The 18,972-nt window shown below is 39.4% G+C and overlaps 1 protein-coding gene across 35 annotated transcripts in view; it reads left to right on the top strand.

The window, feature by feature from the left end:
* LOC145543570 (nuclear body protein SP140-like protein) overlaps positions 1-18,972 on the top strand; it is an 80,049-nt gene that overhangs the window by 44,746 nt on the left and 16,331 nt on the right. For 21 of the 35 annotated variants that reach the window (XM_081585511.1, XM_081585493.1, XM_081585492.1 and 18 more), the window contains 4 exons: positions 4,197-4,310; positions 5,439-5,492; positions 14,355-14,417; positions 16,523-16,609. In XM_081585511.1, coding sequence (XP_081441637.1) covers positions 4,197-4,310; positions 5,439-5,492; positions 14,355-14,417; positions 16,523-16,609 — 318 coding nt within the window. The remainder of the gene's footprint in view (positions 1-4,196; positions 4,311-5,438; positions 5,493-14,354; positions 14,418-16,522; positions 16,610-18,972) is intronic. The other 14 variants (XM_081585518.1, XM_081585527.1, XM_081585529.1 and 11 more) reach the window with 2 other exon arrangements.

Raw genomic sequence — 18,972 nt, forward strand, 5'->3', positions numbered from 1 at the left:
CACTTACATGCAGAGTACATCATGAGAAACCCTGGGCTGGATGAATCACAAGCTGGAATCAAGATTGCCGGGAGAAATATCAATAACCTCAGATATGCAGATGATACCACCCTTATGGCAGAAAGTGAAGAAAAACCAAAGAGCCTCTTGATGAAAGTGAAAGAGGAGAGTGGAAAAGTTGGCTTAAAGCTCAACATTCAGAAAACTAGGACCATGGCATCCGGTCCCAGCACTTCATGGCAAATAAATGGGGAAACAATGGAAACAGTGAGAGACTATCTCTTTGGGCTCCAAAATCACTGAAGATGGTGCCTGCAGCCATGAAATGAAAAGACGCTTGCTCCTTGGAAGAAAAGTTATGACCAACCTAGAAAGCATATCAAAAAGCAGAGACATTACTTTGCCAACAAAGGTCTGTCTAGCTATAGTTTTTCCAATAGCCATGTATGGATGTGAGAGTTGGACTATAAAGAAAGCTGAGCACCAAAGAATTGATGCTTTTGAACTATGGTGTTGGAGAAGACTCTTGAGAGTCCCTTGGACTACAAGGAGATCCAACCAGTCCATCCTAAAGGAGATCATTCCTGAATATTCGTTGGAAGGACTGATGCTGAAGCTGAAACTCCAATCCTTTGGCCACCTGATACGAAGAACTGTCCCATGGAAAAGACCCTGATGCTGGGAAAGATTGAAGGCGGGAGGAGAAGAGGATGACAGAGAATGAGATGGTTGCATGGCACCACTGACTCGATGGACATGAATTTGAGCAAGCTCCAGGAGTTGGTGATGGACAGGGAGGCCTGGTGTGCTGCAGTCCATAGGGTTGCAAAGAGTCGGACACAACTGAGTGACTGAACTGAACTGAACTGATCCAAACTATCTCCTCTGAAAGTGGACATTAGAAGCAAAATACTAGGACTCCCTTTCATTGAGTAAGAGTATTCCTTTGTAAATATACACACACATATATCACATTTTCTTTATCTGTTCATCTATTGATAAACACTTGGATTGTTTCCATATCTTTGGCTATTGTGAATAATGCTGCGATAAACATGTGGGTACAGATATCTCTCCTAGTGATTTTGTTTCCTTTGGATTGTATGTCCAGGAATGGAGTGTATGTTCATATGGTAATGCCATTTTTGGTTTTCTGAGGAACTTTCATACTAATTTCCACAACTGTTTCACCAATTTACATTCCCACCAGCAGTGTTCAAGGGTTCTCTTTCCTCAACATTCTCATAAACATTTGTTATCACTTTTGTTGACGATCTCCTTTTCTTAAACATCAACTCTGCCATATAACATAACCTAAAAATGGGCATAATATCTTCTGATATTCATGGTCCCTGGGGTTTAGGGAAGGAAATCTTGGAAGTCCCATTCTAGACTTCTATCTACCACAATGGGGCTTGAATAAATCTCCAAAAAATAAGAGAAGCCATTGATTTTACAAGCAAATAATACAGGCTATCAAACAAACCGAAATATCAAAGAAAGCTGAGCATAAATGTGTTAAAGAAAAGAATTTGACTTTAGAAGAGATTATAGTAATTGGCCTAGGCACCACAGGGAAGTGAGGTATACCTATTTTGTTTATTGCCTGCAAATCTTGAATATGCATAGTGTAGGTATACTAATGTTCAGATCAACTATAAAGTGATCATGTGTAGGATAATTTTCCAGAAATTCTAAAGTTAGCACATCTTAATACATTTTATATAGTTTCATTTGCAGGATAAAGCCCTACCTATTAAATTTTTAGGAGTTTCTTTTAGGGAAATATTATTAAATGAGTCATTTACTTTTGATGTACCAAAAATTCCCCACTGAAACCCAAAGATATCTTTTGTAAAAATTTGCTGTTTATTAAGTACAAGAGTTAGACTCATACAGAGAGTACAAAGAGGAAGTGGAAGTTCTGCCAGTGGGAGCTTGTGACTTTGGCAGAGACAAACCCATGACAAACAAAGAGGCCACCACACCCAGACATAAGTATGAATGGTGTCCTGCTCATAAATGAGGCACTGAACTCATCAGCCAGAAACAAGAAAGAAGACATATGATCAACTAAATGACAGTAGTTATGTACTAAACAGAGTGGTTTTCTTTCACAAATTAATACAATGTTAAGTAACCTCATGGAGGTTTTGGTGAGAGACCCAAGACAAATGTGACCAAATATATTTGCACAAATTGGCTAGGGTCTAATGGAGCCCCACCCATTAATTAGTCTTTGGGGCTGGCATGGGTTGGGGATTTATCAAGTCTGTGTCTCTATGTATCTGCTTTGGATCACTATCTTCTAATAACTAAAAAGCATGGGAAACTCAGGAATACACAAACACACATGAGATAAGACTTAAAAAAAAATAGACAAAAGAAAATTGAGTAAATGAAGTAGTGGAAGAATAAGCCCATTGACAGAATATTTGTTAAATGCTGTGCTGCCAAACCGAAAGGTCCAATGATTTTGTATCTAATTTCATACACATCTTCAAATACTAAAATAAATTCAATAAAACCTCAAAGAAACGAGTCAGAGCTCAAGTTATTCTTGGGACAGCTTCACGTGGAAGTGGATCAGGAAGACAATCTGAGTTATGCACAAGAAGCTGTAGGTTTGCACCTGTTGGATCGAGGGTCTCAAAAGACACCCCTAAACAAGTCTTCGTGATGATCTTGCTGGGAGCTCTGTTTTTGAAGGCAGAGTTCATCATGCAATATCTGAAGCTAAAGCTGGCAAGGCACATGGTGAGAGGAGGCACCGTGCTTATGGGACTCAGCGTCTTTCAAAAAAGAAAACTGCTAATTTTGTTTATTTATTTTTAATTAATTTTTACTGCAGTATATTAGATTTACAATGTTGTGTTTTTATTTACAGTTTTGGGAAGCATGTAGTTCAGGAATAGAAGATTTTCAGAAACAGGAGTGTTTATAACTAGGTTAGCATCTAGCCACACTCACAGGCTTTCTGAAGTGTGTCTGTTGCTGATTGGCTGATTTTCATAAGTGTAAGGCCATCCTTAATTGGCTGGATTTAAATATGGTTAGTGATGTAAACAGTCATTGGCCAATTGGGATAAATTTAAAACTGGTTCTGGTAATTATGGTTTGCAATTTTCAAGACAGTTTTTCCCAGAAGGATAAGATCTTTTTATCTTATTCTTAAAGCTTAAAGTAGAAAAAGGAATGTAGAGAAAGCAGTTCAGTTCAGTTCAGTCACTCAATCGTGTCCGACTCTTTGCGACCCCATGGACCGCAGCACGCCAGGCCTCCTTGTCCATCACCAACTTCCAGAATTTACTCAAACTCATGTCCATTGAGTCAGTGATGCCATCCAACCATCTCATCCTCTGTCGTTCCCTTCTCCTCCCGCCTTCAATCTTTCCCAGCGTCATGGTCTTTTCCATGGGACAGTTCTTCGTATCAGGTGGCCAAAGGATTGGAGCTTCAGCTTCAACATCAGTCCTTCCAATGAATATTCAGGACTGATTTCCTTTAGGATGGACTGGTTGGATCTCCTTGCAGTCCAAGGGACTCTCAAGAGTCTTCTCCAACACCACAGTTCAAAAGCATCAATTCTTCGGCGCTCAGCTTTCTTTATAGTCCAACTCTCACATCCATACATGACTACAGGAAAAACCACAGCCTTAGCTAGACAGACCTTTGTTGGCAAAAGAGAAAGCAGAATGAGATACAAAAGATGGAAAAAAACATGGTTCTGTTGGACCTCAGGTGTGATTATTGGAGCAGATGTACTTTTTTTCTGGAAAGCAGTTTATCTTAGCTCAGAATATCAGTGTGCAACATGAAAGCACCAGGAACTCTACCCTAATCACTGTCTCAGAATCTGTAGACAGTAATGTTCTTATTTCCCTTCAGTATCTGGCAGACTAGAAGCTCTCCAAATGAATACAGAAGAAGATTCAGAAGAGCTAAATTCTAGCCCACTGTCCTATGATAGCCAAAGTGATTATGAATTAAAAAAAAAAAACAGAAACAAAGTTCTGGTAAAGATAAAGGGATAAGAAAGGGAAACAGGGAGACTTAAAGAAAGAGTTAGATGTAGGGAAAATCAAAGGAAGATTTCAGAGGAAGAAGTAGAAAAAAAGGGGATCAACAAAAAGGGGTTCAGAAAAGAGGATCATTGGAAAAATAAAAAATCTTCATAAGCCTTGATTTTGGCCCAGGAGCAGAGCTACCAACATTTGGAAATAAGTGTTCCTGTGTGATGTGCTTCTCAAAAGATGTGCCCAGAGGTCCAGAAGAAAGAACTGAAAGTATGCAAGCTGGTGACATGATAGGTAAAGCTACCTGAGGGTGGTGAGATGCGGGTGGCTCCACTGGCAACACAGACCCAGGTAGGGTGAGATGGAGGGAAGGAATAAGGAATATGGGTGGCTTACAGTCTATCCCAGTATCCTGATCTCTGCATTTGCTTGACCTGATCCTTTTGGGAATAGCAGGGAAGCAAGAGATCATTATAAGATTGTGTTTAAGGAATGGCCCGTGTTGATTATACATGGTTGATGTATTAATTGGGCTTCCTTGGTGGCTCAGATGGTAAAGAATCTGCCTGCAATGCAGGTAACATGGATTTGATCCCTATGTTGGGAAGATCCCCCAGAGAAGGGAATGCCAACCCACTCCAGTATTCTTGCCTGGCAGGCTACAGTCCATGGTGTTGCAAAGAGAAACACATTCTTTAATGTGGCAGTTTATTGTTTATTACATCAGTATATTACTAACAAAGCTTTGTGATTTACAGTGATTTCTATCCCGGTCACCCAAGAAAGTCAAGTGTATGTCCATTAGTAGTTAATAGTGTCATTTTGTCACAATCTTAGAAAAGTTTCAAAAGATAGCTAGTCCTGCCACTTAACTGTCAGAAGGAAAGACTTCAGATCAAGTATTCTTAACCCAGCACATATGTTTGATAAATGTTCTCCAGCATGTCACTTTTTATATAGTGATACTATTCACTTTTGCATATAAGGCCTTATTTCATCCTAAAAAAATTCTTAAGGACTAGACAAATATCCCTGCTGCTGCTGCTGCTGCTGCTAAGTCGCTTCAGTCGTGCCCGACTCGTAGCAACCCCATGGACTGCAGCCTACCAGGCTCCTCCGTCCATGGGATTCTCCAGGCAAGAGTACTGGAGTAGGGTGCCACTGCTTTCTCCGAAATATCCCTGAGTAAACTGAAATTTATAAATACTGAAGAATGTTTTTCAAAGTCCCATTAAGAAATAATGGAAGACCCAGGGTCCCGGGCTCCCATATCTCAATTCAGTAGGTTTGATTCCTTTACAAGAAAGAGAGATGATAACCCAAACATCTTTATAAATTCAAGCTCCCTGCAGTATGAATCATCCTGAGATTTGTAACTTTTATTTATTTATTTTTGTTTCCATACCATGTGTTTTTTTCTAGATACGGTGGATCCTGGGAACAACTCTACTGTGAGAAAACCCAAGAGGAGAAGAAGTAAGTGCATGCAATTTTATTTGCTTTTGATATTAAAATGAGTTCTTAATGCCAGTTTCATTGTTATTATTATTTATAATAATGTGTTAATAATACGAAAACCCCAAAAAGATGTCTATATCCTAATCTCTGGAACCTGTAATCTGTTATCTTACATGGCAAAAGGGAATTTATACATATGATTAAGATAGGGACCTTGACAGTGGAGATTATCCTGCATTTTCTGGGTGCACTCAGTATCATCAAGTGGGCCTTAAATATGAAGAACTGTTCATGACTGTGAAGAGAGGAAGTAATTATGGAAGACAGTCACAGAGAGATGCAATATTGCTAGCTTTGCAGATGGAAGGAAACAATAAGGAATATTGATGGCTTCTGTTAACAGAAAGTGAGAGAGTAAAGGAAAGAAATTTCCCTCTACAGCCTCCAGACAGGAATGAAGCCCTACTGAAACCTTGATTTTAGCCCAGAGTGACCCTTGTCAGACTTCTAACCAACATAACTATAAGATAATGAACTGTTTCAAGCCACTATATTTGTGGTCATTTACTATGGTACCAATAAAAGAGTAATATGGATTTTGGTTATTGGAAGTGGGATGCAACCATAATTCATTCTGACTTACTTCACTTAGCATAATTCCCTTCAAATCCATCCATGTTGACACAAATGGAAAAATTTTCATTCTTTTTTATGGCTGAGTAATATTCCATATATGTCTATATCTATCTATATATCTCTATCTATCTATCTATCTATATACCACATCTTTTCCCATTCGTCTCTTGATGGACACTTACGTTGCTTCCATTTCTTGGCAATTATAAAAATGCTGCTATAAATATTAGGATACATGTATCTTTTCAAATTAGTGTTTTTGTGTTTTTTGGCTACACATTCAGGAGTGGGATTGATGTGTCATATGATAATTCTATGGTTAGTTTTCTGAGAAACCCCCATACTGTTTTCCACAGTGGCTGCATCAACTTACATTCCTATAATAGCGTATGAAGTTTCCCTTTTCTCCATGCTTTTGCTCACCTTGCTATTTGTGTTCTTTCTGATGAGAGCCATTCTGACAGGTGCGAGGTGGTTTTGATTTGCATTTCTCTGAAGATCAGTGATATTGAACATCTTTTCATGTGCTAGTGGATGCCAACACTATTTCCTTCATGATTTGAATGCCCTTTTGCATCTTTTCCTGTGTTCACGGATCTGTGTCTGATTCTACTCTGAGATGCTGGTCTATTTAGTTTTAATGTGGTACCAAGTTGGTTTAATTATAATGTTTTAAAGTAAAATTTTCTATTCCTACTTGTTATGTTTTTTTTTTTTCAAAGAAAAAAGTAAAAAACATAGTGAGGAGCAACAGAAAAGGAGATTTCAGAAGTCTGGTGAATCTGGCTCACTCATTGTGCATAAATTTTAGAATCAATCAAGATTTCCTCCCAACACCTCCACAACTGCATTGGAACTTTAAAAATATATTGAATTTGGAGATTAGTTTGGGTAGAATTGAGGTTTTTACAAGGAGCACGAGCTGTTTATTTATTCAGGTCATCTTTTATGTTCTTCAACAAAGTTTTAGCTTTTGTAAATAGGTCTTGCCAATTTTTACTTTCCTAGTCAGTTGAGCGACTTCACTTTCACTTTTCCCTTTCATGCACTGGAGAAGGAAATGGCAACCCACTCCAGTATTCTTGCCTGGATAATCCCAGGGATGGCGGAGCCTGGTGGGCTGCCGTCTATGGGGTCGCACAGAGTCGGACACGATTGAAGCGACTTAGCAGCAGCAGCAGCAGCAGCAGCAGTCAGTTTTATTGACCTATAATTTCATATAATAGCATTTATCACTGTTAAGGTATGACTGGGTGAGTTTTAACAGACTGACCTCATCAATTCTTTAGAATTTATTGAAGGTTCCTTTGCATCCTAATTTATGGTCAGTCTTTGTGAATGTTCTGTGCTGCTTAAAAATTGTACACATTGAACTATTTGTTGAGGTCTGGTTTCTTCCCATAAACACGGTCTTTATTAAGTACGACTTTGTTGTTTAATTCTTGCGTCTTCTAAATTAGGCTATATTTGTTCCATCAGGTTTGTATTTAGGTGTGGCAAACTCTCCCACATGACTGTCTGTGTATTTGACTACTCAGTATTCTATTGTTTTACCTTAAATACTTTGAGGGTATTCATGACTGTATAACTCAATGAATTATTTCCATTTATTGTTACACAGTGTTTCTCTTTGTCCCTACTAATGCTTTTGATATTAAAAATCTCTTTTTTTGGGTGCTGATAGTGTAATGTGAACTTTTATGTTTTATGCTTTTTGATGGTTTTTACTGCTTTTACATTAAGCTCATTTTTTGCCACTTTGTTTTATACCTCTTTTAACAACACTTAGCTTCTTCTAATCTTCTCTGATCTTTTTTTTAATCCTAACCTTTTAATAGTTAAATTTTATTTGTTTACATTTGTTCTGATTCCTGATATATGTCGACTTGTATATCACTGTTCATTTTTATTTTTCTCTGTTTTCTGTGTCTCTTTCCTACACTCAAATGGATTGAGATAGAATTCTATATTCCACCTTTTTTCTCTGCTGGTTTAGAGATTAGAGATGAAATTTCTATAATCTTTTTGACCATGCCCCAACCCCCAAAGATGACAAGGATCTTAGCCTGGATTCACTGAAGATTGACCATCCATCTCTACCATTTAGCTATTATTTGACATTTTATTTTGAATTTTCTTTTAATTATAATTTGGAAACTATTGTGATTTTTGCAGTTGACATTTACTTAAACACTTAAAAATCACTTTGTGTACTCATCACTATTTCTTTTCTTTGATTTTTCTTTTTGTCTAGTTGAAATAAATCATTTAGTTCTTTTAGTGAATGGTCTGTGAAAGTGAAAGTTGCTCAGTCACACCTGACTCTTTGCAACCCAATGGACTATGCAGTCCATGGAATTCTCCAGGCCAGAATACTGGAGTGGGTCTCCTTTCCCTTCTCCAGGGGATCTTCCAACCCAGGGATCGAACCCAGGTCTCCGCATTGCAGGCAGATTCTTTACCAGCTGAGCCACAAGGGAAGCCCAAGAATACTGGAATGGGTAGCCTATCTTTTCTCCAGGGGATCTTCCCAACCCAGGAATTGAATTGGGGATTCCTGCATTGTTGGCGGATTCTTTACCAACTGAGCTATCAGGAAAGCCCTATAAGTGGTAAATTTTTCAAGTGTTGTATGTGCAAATTGTCTTTATTTTAATAGAAATTTTTTCATGAAGTTAACGATTCTAGGTTGACATTTATTTTTCATCACTACAATAAAGTGTTTACTACATTGCCTTCTAGAATCTGTTTTGTGACTGATGAAAATTTCTCTTAGTGTGATTGTCATTTCTTGGTAAATAATCTGTGCTTTCTCTCTAAAAGTTCTTTCTCCAACACTGAGTCATGGAAAATTTAAATTTAGAGAAAACTTGGTAGAATTTTACAGTATACATCAGAATACTTTAATATAGATTCACAATTGAGATTGTACTGTTCTTGTTTGATCACATTTCTTTCAATCTATCCATTTCCTATACATCCACTAAACCATCTTCAAGTTTGAGACATTTCAAAGATACAGCCTTCAGTACTCTTTTCCCCAAATACTTTAATATGTACATCATTAACCAGAGTTCCATATTTATTTGCGGTTCTTTTATTTTTTTCTTTTGAAATAAAGTGTATAATAAAATGTACCAATACTAAGTGTACCATTGATGAGTTTTAATAGATGCAGTTCTCCCATATAATCCAAATCCTTATCAGGATACAGAACATGGCCATCATCCTGGAAACAACCCTGAAGCTCTTTCTGGGATATCCTTACCCCTTACTCATCAGCGACAACCACTATTCTTTTTTTTTTTTTTTAAGATGATAATTTGGCTTGCTTTAAAACTTTATTTTTTAGTTACAATATTTTATTGTTTCCAGGATATTTTGTTTTCCCCCAAAAAAGACTTTAGGGGTGGTGTGATATTTTTCACAAAGGCTAAAATGCAGTGGTAGCATTTTGGATGTTAGCATGCATGAAGGCAGAAATATTTTGTAGTAGAACCCATCATCTTATTTCTTCTTCTGTTTTTAAAAAAAATTTTTGTTGTAAGATATTTGCTTTGTAATATTTTGCTGGTTTCTGCCATACATCAACATGATATATGATCTTGGAGCATATTCTCTTTTGGTATAAGTCTATTCCACTCAGCAGAGTGTTTTTGAGATTTATCCATATTGTTGAATGTATCAGTAGTTTGTATTAGTTTGTGACAAAGTAAGTTACATTGTATGACTATACCATATTTTGTGTATACTCTCTCCTTCTGATGGAGATCACTAATGTTTCCAGTTTTTGGCTAATATGAAAAAGCTGCAATGAACACTGTTGTATAAATCTTTCAGTGGCTCTGTCTTTATAATTCTTGTATAAATTCCTATAAATGAAATTGCTAAGATACAGAATAGGTGCATCAATTTTTTTTTGGTCTCCCTAAACCCACTGAGGGGTTAGTAGTATGGCACACACAGGCTGTGCCCAAGCTGAAGAATACCCCCAGCCTTGGAAGGGTTTGCTGTTGTGCAGTTGCTAAGCTATGTCTGACTCTTTGCGACCCCATGGACAGTAGCATTCCAGGCTCCTCTGTCCTCCACTATCTCTTGGAGTTTGCTCAGATTCATGTCCGTTGAGTCAGTGATGCTGTCTAAACTTAGAAAGCGGCTACTAGCAAAACTGCACAGAATTTTCCAAGAGGGAGACATTATCTTATTAGCTGGAATTGAAGCAAAGTTTACTATCTTGGAATACTTCTAAGGAGGGAGACATTCTCTGTTTTATTCTGGCCAGGAAACAAATCTGTCCTCTGACCTGGAAGGCTACATTATCTCTAGCTCGCAAAGCTGTTTGTTCAGACATCCTTGGAAAGACTCTGAGGTGTGTGGGAGTACCACAGAAAATCCCCACCCCCGCAACAAATTCACCTCACTAGTCATGTTTATGTGCGTGCTAAGTCGCTTCAGTCGTGTCAAGACTCTTTGTGACCCCATGGACTGTAGCCCGCCAGGCTCCTCTGTCCATGAGATCCTCCAGGCAAGAGTGCTAGAGTGAATTGCCATGCCCTCCGCCAGGGGATCTTCCCAACCCAGGGATCGAACTTGCGTCTTCTGTGACTCCTGCATTGCAAGCAGATTCTTTACCACTGAGCCACTGGGTAAGCCCCATCTTACCCATCAGATTCTGGCAAATTTCCCCACGGAGATAACACTCCATCAGCCATCCCAGTTAATCCAACCAGTGTAGGCTAGGACTAAATCCATCCAGTTTATTTCCTGCTGCATTTAACGAGTTGTGTAAACCGCAGATGCCTTGGGTCTCTAATGACCACCTGTAAGGTATAATTCTCCCCATTTGAATGGGGGAGGCAGGTGAATGCCTGGCTTTCATACAAGAAGTACAATCCCAAGGGTACACATGGTGCCCCTGGAAGGGAAATATTTAAAGCGGTTGAGGTCCCCTAAAGGGGCATATATCAGCCAGGAGGAAGGTGGACAGTGTCTCCAGGGTGGGCTCTGGCCAACTGTAAGCTTTATAGTTTCCAGTTCTGTTCATTGTGTCGAGTCCTTGATTTGGAGGGTGGTTTCCTGAGAACTGATCTTTTGATCTGTCCTCTTTGTTCATGATGTCAACCAGATGGTGTTCATTGTCCACCCCCACCATCGAATGACTGAGTGGGAGTAGGGGTGTTATCTGGAGGGATTCTGCATGGGCTGTGCAGACGCTGGGGCCAGCCCCTTTGCTTGTATCTGGTGCAGCGTGGCAGATTGAGTGTCTGTGTGGTGGGAGAGCTGTCCCGGCCATTCTTCTATAAGGGATTCAGGGAGGCTCTGAATGGTAGATCTTGTTAGTCCTCCTCCATCTCCTGTACCTTCTAGAGTTTATGCCTGGAGTTTTCCTCTTCACTGCCACAAAATCTCTGTGTACCTTTCCAGCGGCTGGGCCTTCACATGTTTTCCTCCAATCATTTCTTATTCCCCACTCAGACCTTTCATTCAGAAGAGTCAGATACAAGCAGGATAAAGGCACTTTCACAAAACATAACCAGAACTGAATCTGAACCCCTTGGGCGCTCCCAGGCTGTGCCTTCCAGGCTGGTTGGGAAAAGAATGAGGCATTGGGCTCAAGAGTGTTGGAACAGAATCCTGAGTTTTCAGAACTGACCTGTTTAACAGCATTAATCCCTCAGTGCCTTTGCTCTGATCATTATCCAGGAAGGAGCTGAGCCCGTCCTGAGGACAGCTGCCTTCAGTAACCAAAGAGCCTTACAGAGGTGTGTGGACAGGAGGAGATGACGGATGTGGGCCACAGAGTCAGTGCAGTGCAAAGAGATTTTTTTGATACAAGGCGCATCTTCATCAGAGTGCAGTGGTCCAGGCAGCCGGGCTCAAGATACCTTTGAGTTTCTAGGGGCACAGTGGTATGCCAGAGTCAGCCAGGAGTAGGCAAAGGCAAAATCCCTTGCAATGTGGCTGCCCTCATGTGAAACAAATGGGTCAGCTTCAGCCTTCTGCTAGAAGGCCCATTTGAGCCTGACCATCAGCCGTAACCCTGGCATCAAAATCATGATGTCAGCCTCCGTTGGTAGAGATCAGGCATCTGGGAATTTCCCTGAGGGGCCCGGGCAGGTCAATTACACCACAGTTCATTTCCACCATCACTGGCCCAGAGACTGGTGTTCTTATTCTGTTTGAGTCTGTAGTTCTCCACACGGCAGACCAAGCACGTAGCTCATGTGCAGAAACTGAGTCATCTGATTTCCTCCAACCAGAGGACTGACCACAGCCACTTTGGTTCTGCCAACCTGGCTCTGAGACTGAGCAGCCCAGTGCACTTCAGTTGTCAGCTTTGCCACACACCAGGGCACCAGGCCTCTGGGGAGTCTTGGGGAACCAAAGACCCCAGCGAGGCTGAGATTTGCTTTAGGCTGTGAAGTATAGTACAAAGCCGAGGTGCTTCTGGCAAAGTCCCTGCATTCTTTCCTTCAATTGACTATACTTGATTTACAGTATTGTGTTAGTTTCAGGCATACAGCAAAGTGATTCAGTTATAAATATATATTTCAGATAATAAGAATAAATATATATATATATTTCAGATAATATAAGAATTTGAAATATATATGTATATTCTTTTCCATTATAGGTTATTACAAGATGTTGAGTATAGTTCCCTGTGCTATACGGTAAATCCTTGCTGTTTATCTATTTTGTATATGATAGTATCTGTTAATCCCATAAGTAACCATAAGTTTGTTTTTTATGTCTATGAGTATATTTCTGTCTTATAAATAATATCTATAATATCTATAAAAACTACACTCCCATGTAGGGACCAGGAGACTTCCAGCCATATTGCTTTTTGAGTTACAGCAGAATTTTGATGAAAACATGAGCTGCACTAACTTTGTGTTGCAGGATGGGGGAGTCGAGGGGTACTGGGGAAATGAACACATTTTCAATAGGTTTCCCATATTTTTCTACATTTGCTTCTTTTTGTCCCCCTTCTCTATAAGGATGGTGTTTAAAAAAATTAATGCACATTTAATTTTCTTAAAAGTTGTATCATTTTTTTAGATTCCACATATAAGTGATAGCATGTGATATTTGTCTTTCTCTGACTTACTACACTTAATACAACAATCTCTAGTCCATCCATGTTGCTGCCAAGTGTCATTATTTCATTCTTTGTTATGGATAAGTAATATTCCATTATATCTCTATATATTACTACATATGTATATATATCACTTCTTTATCCACTCATCTCTTGATGCACACTTATGTTGCTCTCATGTCTCGGCGGTTGTCAATAGTGCTGCTATGAACATTGGGGGGCATATGTCTTTTGGAATAAGAGTTTTCATCTTTTCTGGGTATATGCCCAGGAGTGGGGTTGAACTCCAGCATTCCTGAATATACCATTTCCATTTGAAGAGCAAGGCTTTTTGGTCCTTCCTGCCTTGTAAGTCAAGACTGAACTACTTGCCCAGCACCAATGGTCTCACGTTCACACATTTTCATATCTCTCACGGGGAAGCAAAACTCAACACAAAACCCAGTATGGTTCCATAATTTCCTCTGGGAATTTCAGGTGCTGTATTTTTTTTTTTAATATTTATTTATTTGGCTGCACTAGGTCTTAGTTGTGGCTCTCGGGATCTTCGATCTTCATTGCAGCATGCAGGGTCTTTAGTTGTGGCATCTAGTTCCCTGACCAAGGATCATACCTGGGTCCCCTGCATTGGGAGCATGAAGTCTTAGCCATTGGACCACCAGGCAGATCAGGCACCTTGGCATTATAATCCCTCAGGCATTATATTAAATATAAGTGAGAGGGTTTTGTTACAATTGCAAGAGTACAGAGATTATTTAATGGCAACTCTCCACATCAAAGTTGAGAATGCCTCCTGAATTGGGCACAGTATATTATCCATATGCATATTTGCATTTACATGAAAATACTTGAAAAGGGAATACGTTGATATATAACACAACAATAATCATTCAGTCTAAGGCATCAGTGGGAGTTTATTTTCTAATTTTTAAAAAAATTTTCAAAAGAGGGTCATCTCCTATAGTCTCCCAGAGTGAAATATAGCTCAGAATCAACCTCACACTGCTACACTGGTAGTTAAGAAGTTTGCCTCAGTCTTGTGAACTAACGTCTGAAAAAATACTTGAAAATTACTGATATATAAGTTTTTGAAAATTATATTTACAGCTCTAAGTAATTAACTTTATTATTTTTTTAAGAAAAAAAGAAAGGGCATTGCTGGACAAGAGTAAAAGCAAAATGGAGAAACATACATCAAAAAGGTAAGCGGCAAAGTGAAGTAGTCATACCTGTTTAAGTTCATAAGGCACTGCTTACCATATTCTTGCAGCCTGCAGTCTCTTGAGGACAATAATAGTTTTCTAGCTAATGTGTCAGTTAGGATACAGGCCAAGACACTGTAACAAAGAGACTGCCATATATGTTGGCTTCAACAAAACGGTTTATATTTCACGTGTGCAGTAGTGCAGAGCTAAATAGTACAGACACTGCTGTCTTCAATATATGGCTGCTTTCCTAGGTCAAGAAATTATTATTACTTTGAAGAGATGTCCCATAGAAGCCTAAATGAACAAAGCAGACTATATGTGTATGTGTGTGCAAGTATGTGTGTGTTAAATATATGTATAAGCATTATGTGTTTTTATACCTCTATAAATCCTTCTTTATATATATTTATCAATCTATATATAGAGGGAGAGACAGATACAGATACATGGAAAAATTCATGTCAGTACTTCCAGAAAAACATAGGCAGTAGTCATTTGAATATAGGTGATGTTTATATTTTTATGTTTTTTTTTTTTATAAATTTATTTATTTTAGTTGGGGGCTAATTACTTTACAATATTGTAATAGTTTTTGCCATACATTGACATGAATCAGCCATGGGTTTACATGTGTTCCCCTTCCTGGACCCCCCACCCACCTCCCTCCCCATCCCATCCCTCTGGGTCATCCCATTGCCCCGGCCCTGAGCCCTTGTCTCATGCATCGAACATGGAATGGTGTTCTGTTTCACATATGATAATATACATGTTTCAATGCTATTCTCCCAGAGCGTCCCACCCTCACCTTCTCCCTCAGAGTCCATAAAATTGTTCTATGCATCTGTGTCTCTTATTCTGTCTCGCATATAGGGTTATCGTTTTTTAAAGTTATATGTATAAATTCAAAATATTAAACATGTTCACCTATTGTAATGGAAAAGTGTTATTTAAACAGTAAAATATGCAAAAAGAAAGGTCTAACAGGATATTTTTGAACAAGGTAACTGGCTTTCTCCAGATGGTGATGTTTCAAGCAATTTCTATTTTCTGAGTTTTCAGTACTGTGTATATATTACTTCTCATCAGACCCATGAAATCTTGTTTATTTTAGTAGCAGTTTAAGGAACATTCTTCCTCTAGACAATGAGGACTAGACTTCATTTTCCACGTGATTTCCAGGGTTTTTTTTGGCCACACCGTGTGTCATATGGGATCTTGCTCCCCTGACCAGGGATCAAACCCACACCCACTGCATTATAAGCTTGAAGTCTTAACTACTGGACTGCCAGGGAAGTCCCTGATTTCCAATATTTGAGTCAGTAGATCTATGTAAGATTTTAGAGTCCAGTGAAAATTTATTATTTGTCACCAATCTATATATCTTATGTTCTTGCCAATTTCTGTGGCTGCCCTATTAGTGATTGTGTATAATATTGTTCAAAAAGAAAAAAAAAATGGTTGCATCCATTTTAAGAATGATTTATTTTCAAAACACTAAATATTTGTATTTAATCCTTTTAACATTTTCATTTAGGTCTTCGTGTCCACAGATCAATTCTAAACCACATTTCCCCTAAGTGTAATGAAATCTTGTACGTAATTTAGAAGTCGTCCCTCATAAATAGAAAATGCTCTGGACATCTGCTTGAGATCCCTTGCCATAACTTTCTTTTTTGTCTGAGTGCACAGTTCAGGGGGGTTCAGAATTAAAACCAGTACTCATTGCTTTTCTTTTTGGATACTTCTGAAATGAACTTTTTGTTTTCAACATACGGTCAATGGTAGATTGATACGTTTTAATGTATTTTTAAAATTAGACAGCCATAAGGTATGGTAGCTTGTAATAACAACTTATAGAGCACTTTTGAAAAACTTTAACACTTGACCTTCACAACAACTCTGTGATGAGCCAGAACAACAGTAATAGATCTATGTTATGGAGGAAAAGACAGAGAGAGTTAAACGGATTTTCATGGGTTTCTGGCTCCTAGTTGGTATTTTTCCCACTGTCTTATACTCTATCTCATAACATTTCTCACTTGCTTTTCATCTCACATGTCAGCTGTTTTTTGCATAACTCTGTATTTTCCCCTGCCTAGCCCTAGACAACAACAAAGCTGCTGACCAACCGGCCCCAAGTGGAAGGAAGGTGAAAATGCATCTGCAGGACCCTGCCAAGATCAAGAGTAAGACTGTGACACTTCTATTTTGCCCTGAGGGGTCAATAGAAATTTTGAGACACTTTTGAGGAACACAGATCCTCCCCCACACATTGTTTTTTTTCTAGTCAAACTTACCCGTCAATTTGACCACCATGAAATCTAGAAAGCAAACCCACTTGAAGCCAGCTTTATAAATTGTTTGCATTTATATCATAGCTCTTATCTGCCCAGGATCTAAATTTTTTTCCTCTGAGTTTTATCTGTTTTCACAAAAACTCCTTTATCTCACATCTTTGGCTTGTTAAAATGGCTAGACTTTATAAATTGTAAGTAGAAAGCAAGTCCATTCTTTCTTTGCCCTTTCAAATCAATCTTCTATTAGTTAAGTTTTTCCTATTTGGGAGCAGGTCACAGAGCTTTCGTGTTCCCTTTTCACAGGAATAAGAGTCTTTTCCAGTTATTAAGGGTCCCTTCTAGCCTGGTATTAAGACTAGTTTTTTCTCCAATTCCAAGCACCTCCACTCTTTCCTCCTGAGTAAGCTTGGTCTGAAATACCTATAGTGAAGAGGCGGCATAATTGCAATCTTTTCTCACTCTCTCTTGGCCCTATTCCCGCCCAGAAACTGCTAGTCTGAGTCATTCAGGATTGGGAAAGTGGATGAGAGAGGAGAGATCAGATGTGGTAGCATCTTAACCGGCAGGCACAGCTGTGAGTTGACACTATGGAGAAAAGCCCACAATCACTAGTTCTTTTCTCCATGAGATGCTTTCATCAACTTGACGGTGAGGGAAGAGGTGAGGCAGGCCTGCAGCTTGAAGTTTTGAGAAAGAAATATAGCCTGTATATGAATGAAGATTTAGTACATCCATAACCTGTTCCACTGAAACTTTGGATGTCACCTACCTGGTTCAGCCCATTGCCTTCAGATGTGGGCATCTTCCTGCTTGGAAGTAGGGCGACCAACTCAACCCGGTTTGCTGAGGACCTTCCAAGTTCTACCACTTTAACTGTGTCCAGCTCTTTGGTGACCACATGGACGTAGCCTGCCAGGCTCCTCTGTCCATGGGATTTCCAAGGCAACAACACTGGAGTGGGTTGCCATTTTCTTCTCCTGGGGATCTTCCCAGCCCAGGGATTGAACCCACATCTCGTGCTTTGCAAGAAGATTCTTTACCACTGAGCCACCAAGGAAGCCAATACCAACCATAACAATTAAAAAAAAAAAATAACCTTAGATTGTAATCTCCCATCCAAATACTAACCAGGCCTGACCTTGCTTAGTTTCCAAGATTAGGTAAGATCAGATGTGTTCAGAGTGGTATGACTATAGACCTAGATTATAATCTGACTGCTATAGTATGTATCAGGGTTTGTTATAGAGTTTCAGTGTTATTAAATGGGTACTATACCCTGGGGACATAGAAATAGTTAAATCCTACCTTGATCAGCCAATCAGTTTTGAAAGTAAAATACAATAGTGTTATATTATGAAGCAGTGGTTTTTAAGCTCAAAATTTCCTTTTACTAGAAGCTCCAAAAACTAGCATGGACTGCAGTATATTTTATTGTTCTCCTTACAGATAGTAGGCTAACAGATTTGATGGCGTCTCTGGTGGTGTGAGTGGTAAAAAATCCACTTACCAATACAGGAGACATTAGACTTGGGTTCGATTCCTGGCTGGGGAAGATCCCTTGGAGGAGAGCATGACAACCCACTCCAGTATTCTTGCCTGGAGAATCCCATGGACAGAGGAGCCTGGTGGGCTACAGAATATAGGGTGGCAAAGAATAGGACTTGACTGAAGTGACTTACATACACACACACACGCACGCACAACTACAACACACCCATTACCCAGGAAAGGCATAGCCAGAGAGCGACAGAGAGAAAGAAAGAGCTCTACAGTTGCTGGACTGTCCAAGGTTGTGATTGGAGCTTTAGTGCCAAGCTGAGCCAGAATACAGAGAAGGCAAGGATGAGAGGTCTGGATCTCTTCTCACTGGGCTGTGAGCATGGACCTTTAGAAGAGGAGGGAGGAATTGAGAAAGAGGGCCAGAAATATCCTGGTTTTCTAGAGTATTCTACCACTTTGGCATCTTAAGGGCTTCCCTGGTGGCTCAGACAGTAAAGAGTCTACCTGCAATGTGGGAGACCCAGGTTTGATCCCTGGATCAGGAAGATGCCCTGAAGGAGGAAATGGCAACCCACTCCAGTATTCTTGCCTGGAAAATCCCATGGATGAAGGAGACTGGCAGGCTACAGTCCATGAGGTCGCAAAGAGTTGGACACAACTGAGCAACTTCACTTTCTTTCTTTCCTTGGCATCTTGGGTGAGTGAGGTGAAGAGAGCCTTGAGAGCCATACCTGGCTGGATGGCCTTCTGCT

The sequence above is a fragment of the Giraffa tippelskirchi genome, chromosome 3 (genome assembly GCF_054371585.1).
Source record: "Giraffa tippelskirchi isolate mGirTip1 chromosome 3, T2T-mGirTip1v1.2.pri, whole genome shotgun sequence".
Classification (NCBI taxonomy): Eukaryota; Metazoa; Chordata; class Mammalia; order Artiodactyla; family Giraffidae; genus Giraffa; species Giraffa tippelskirchi.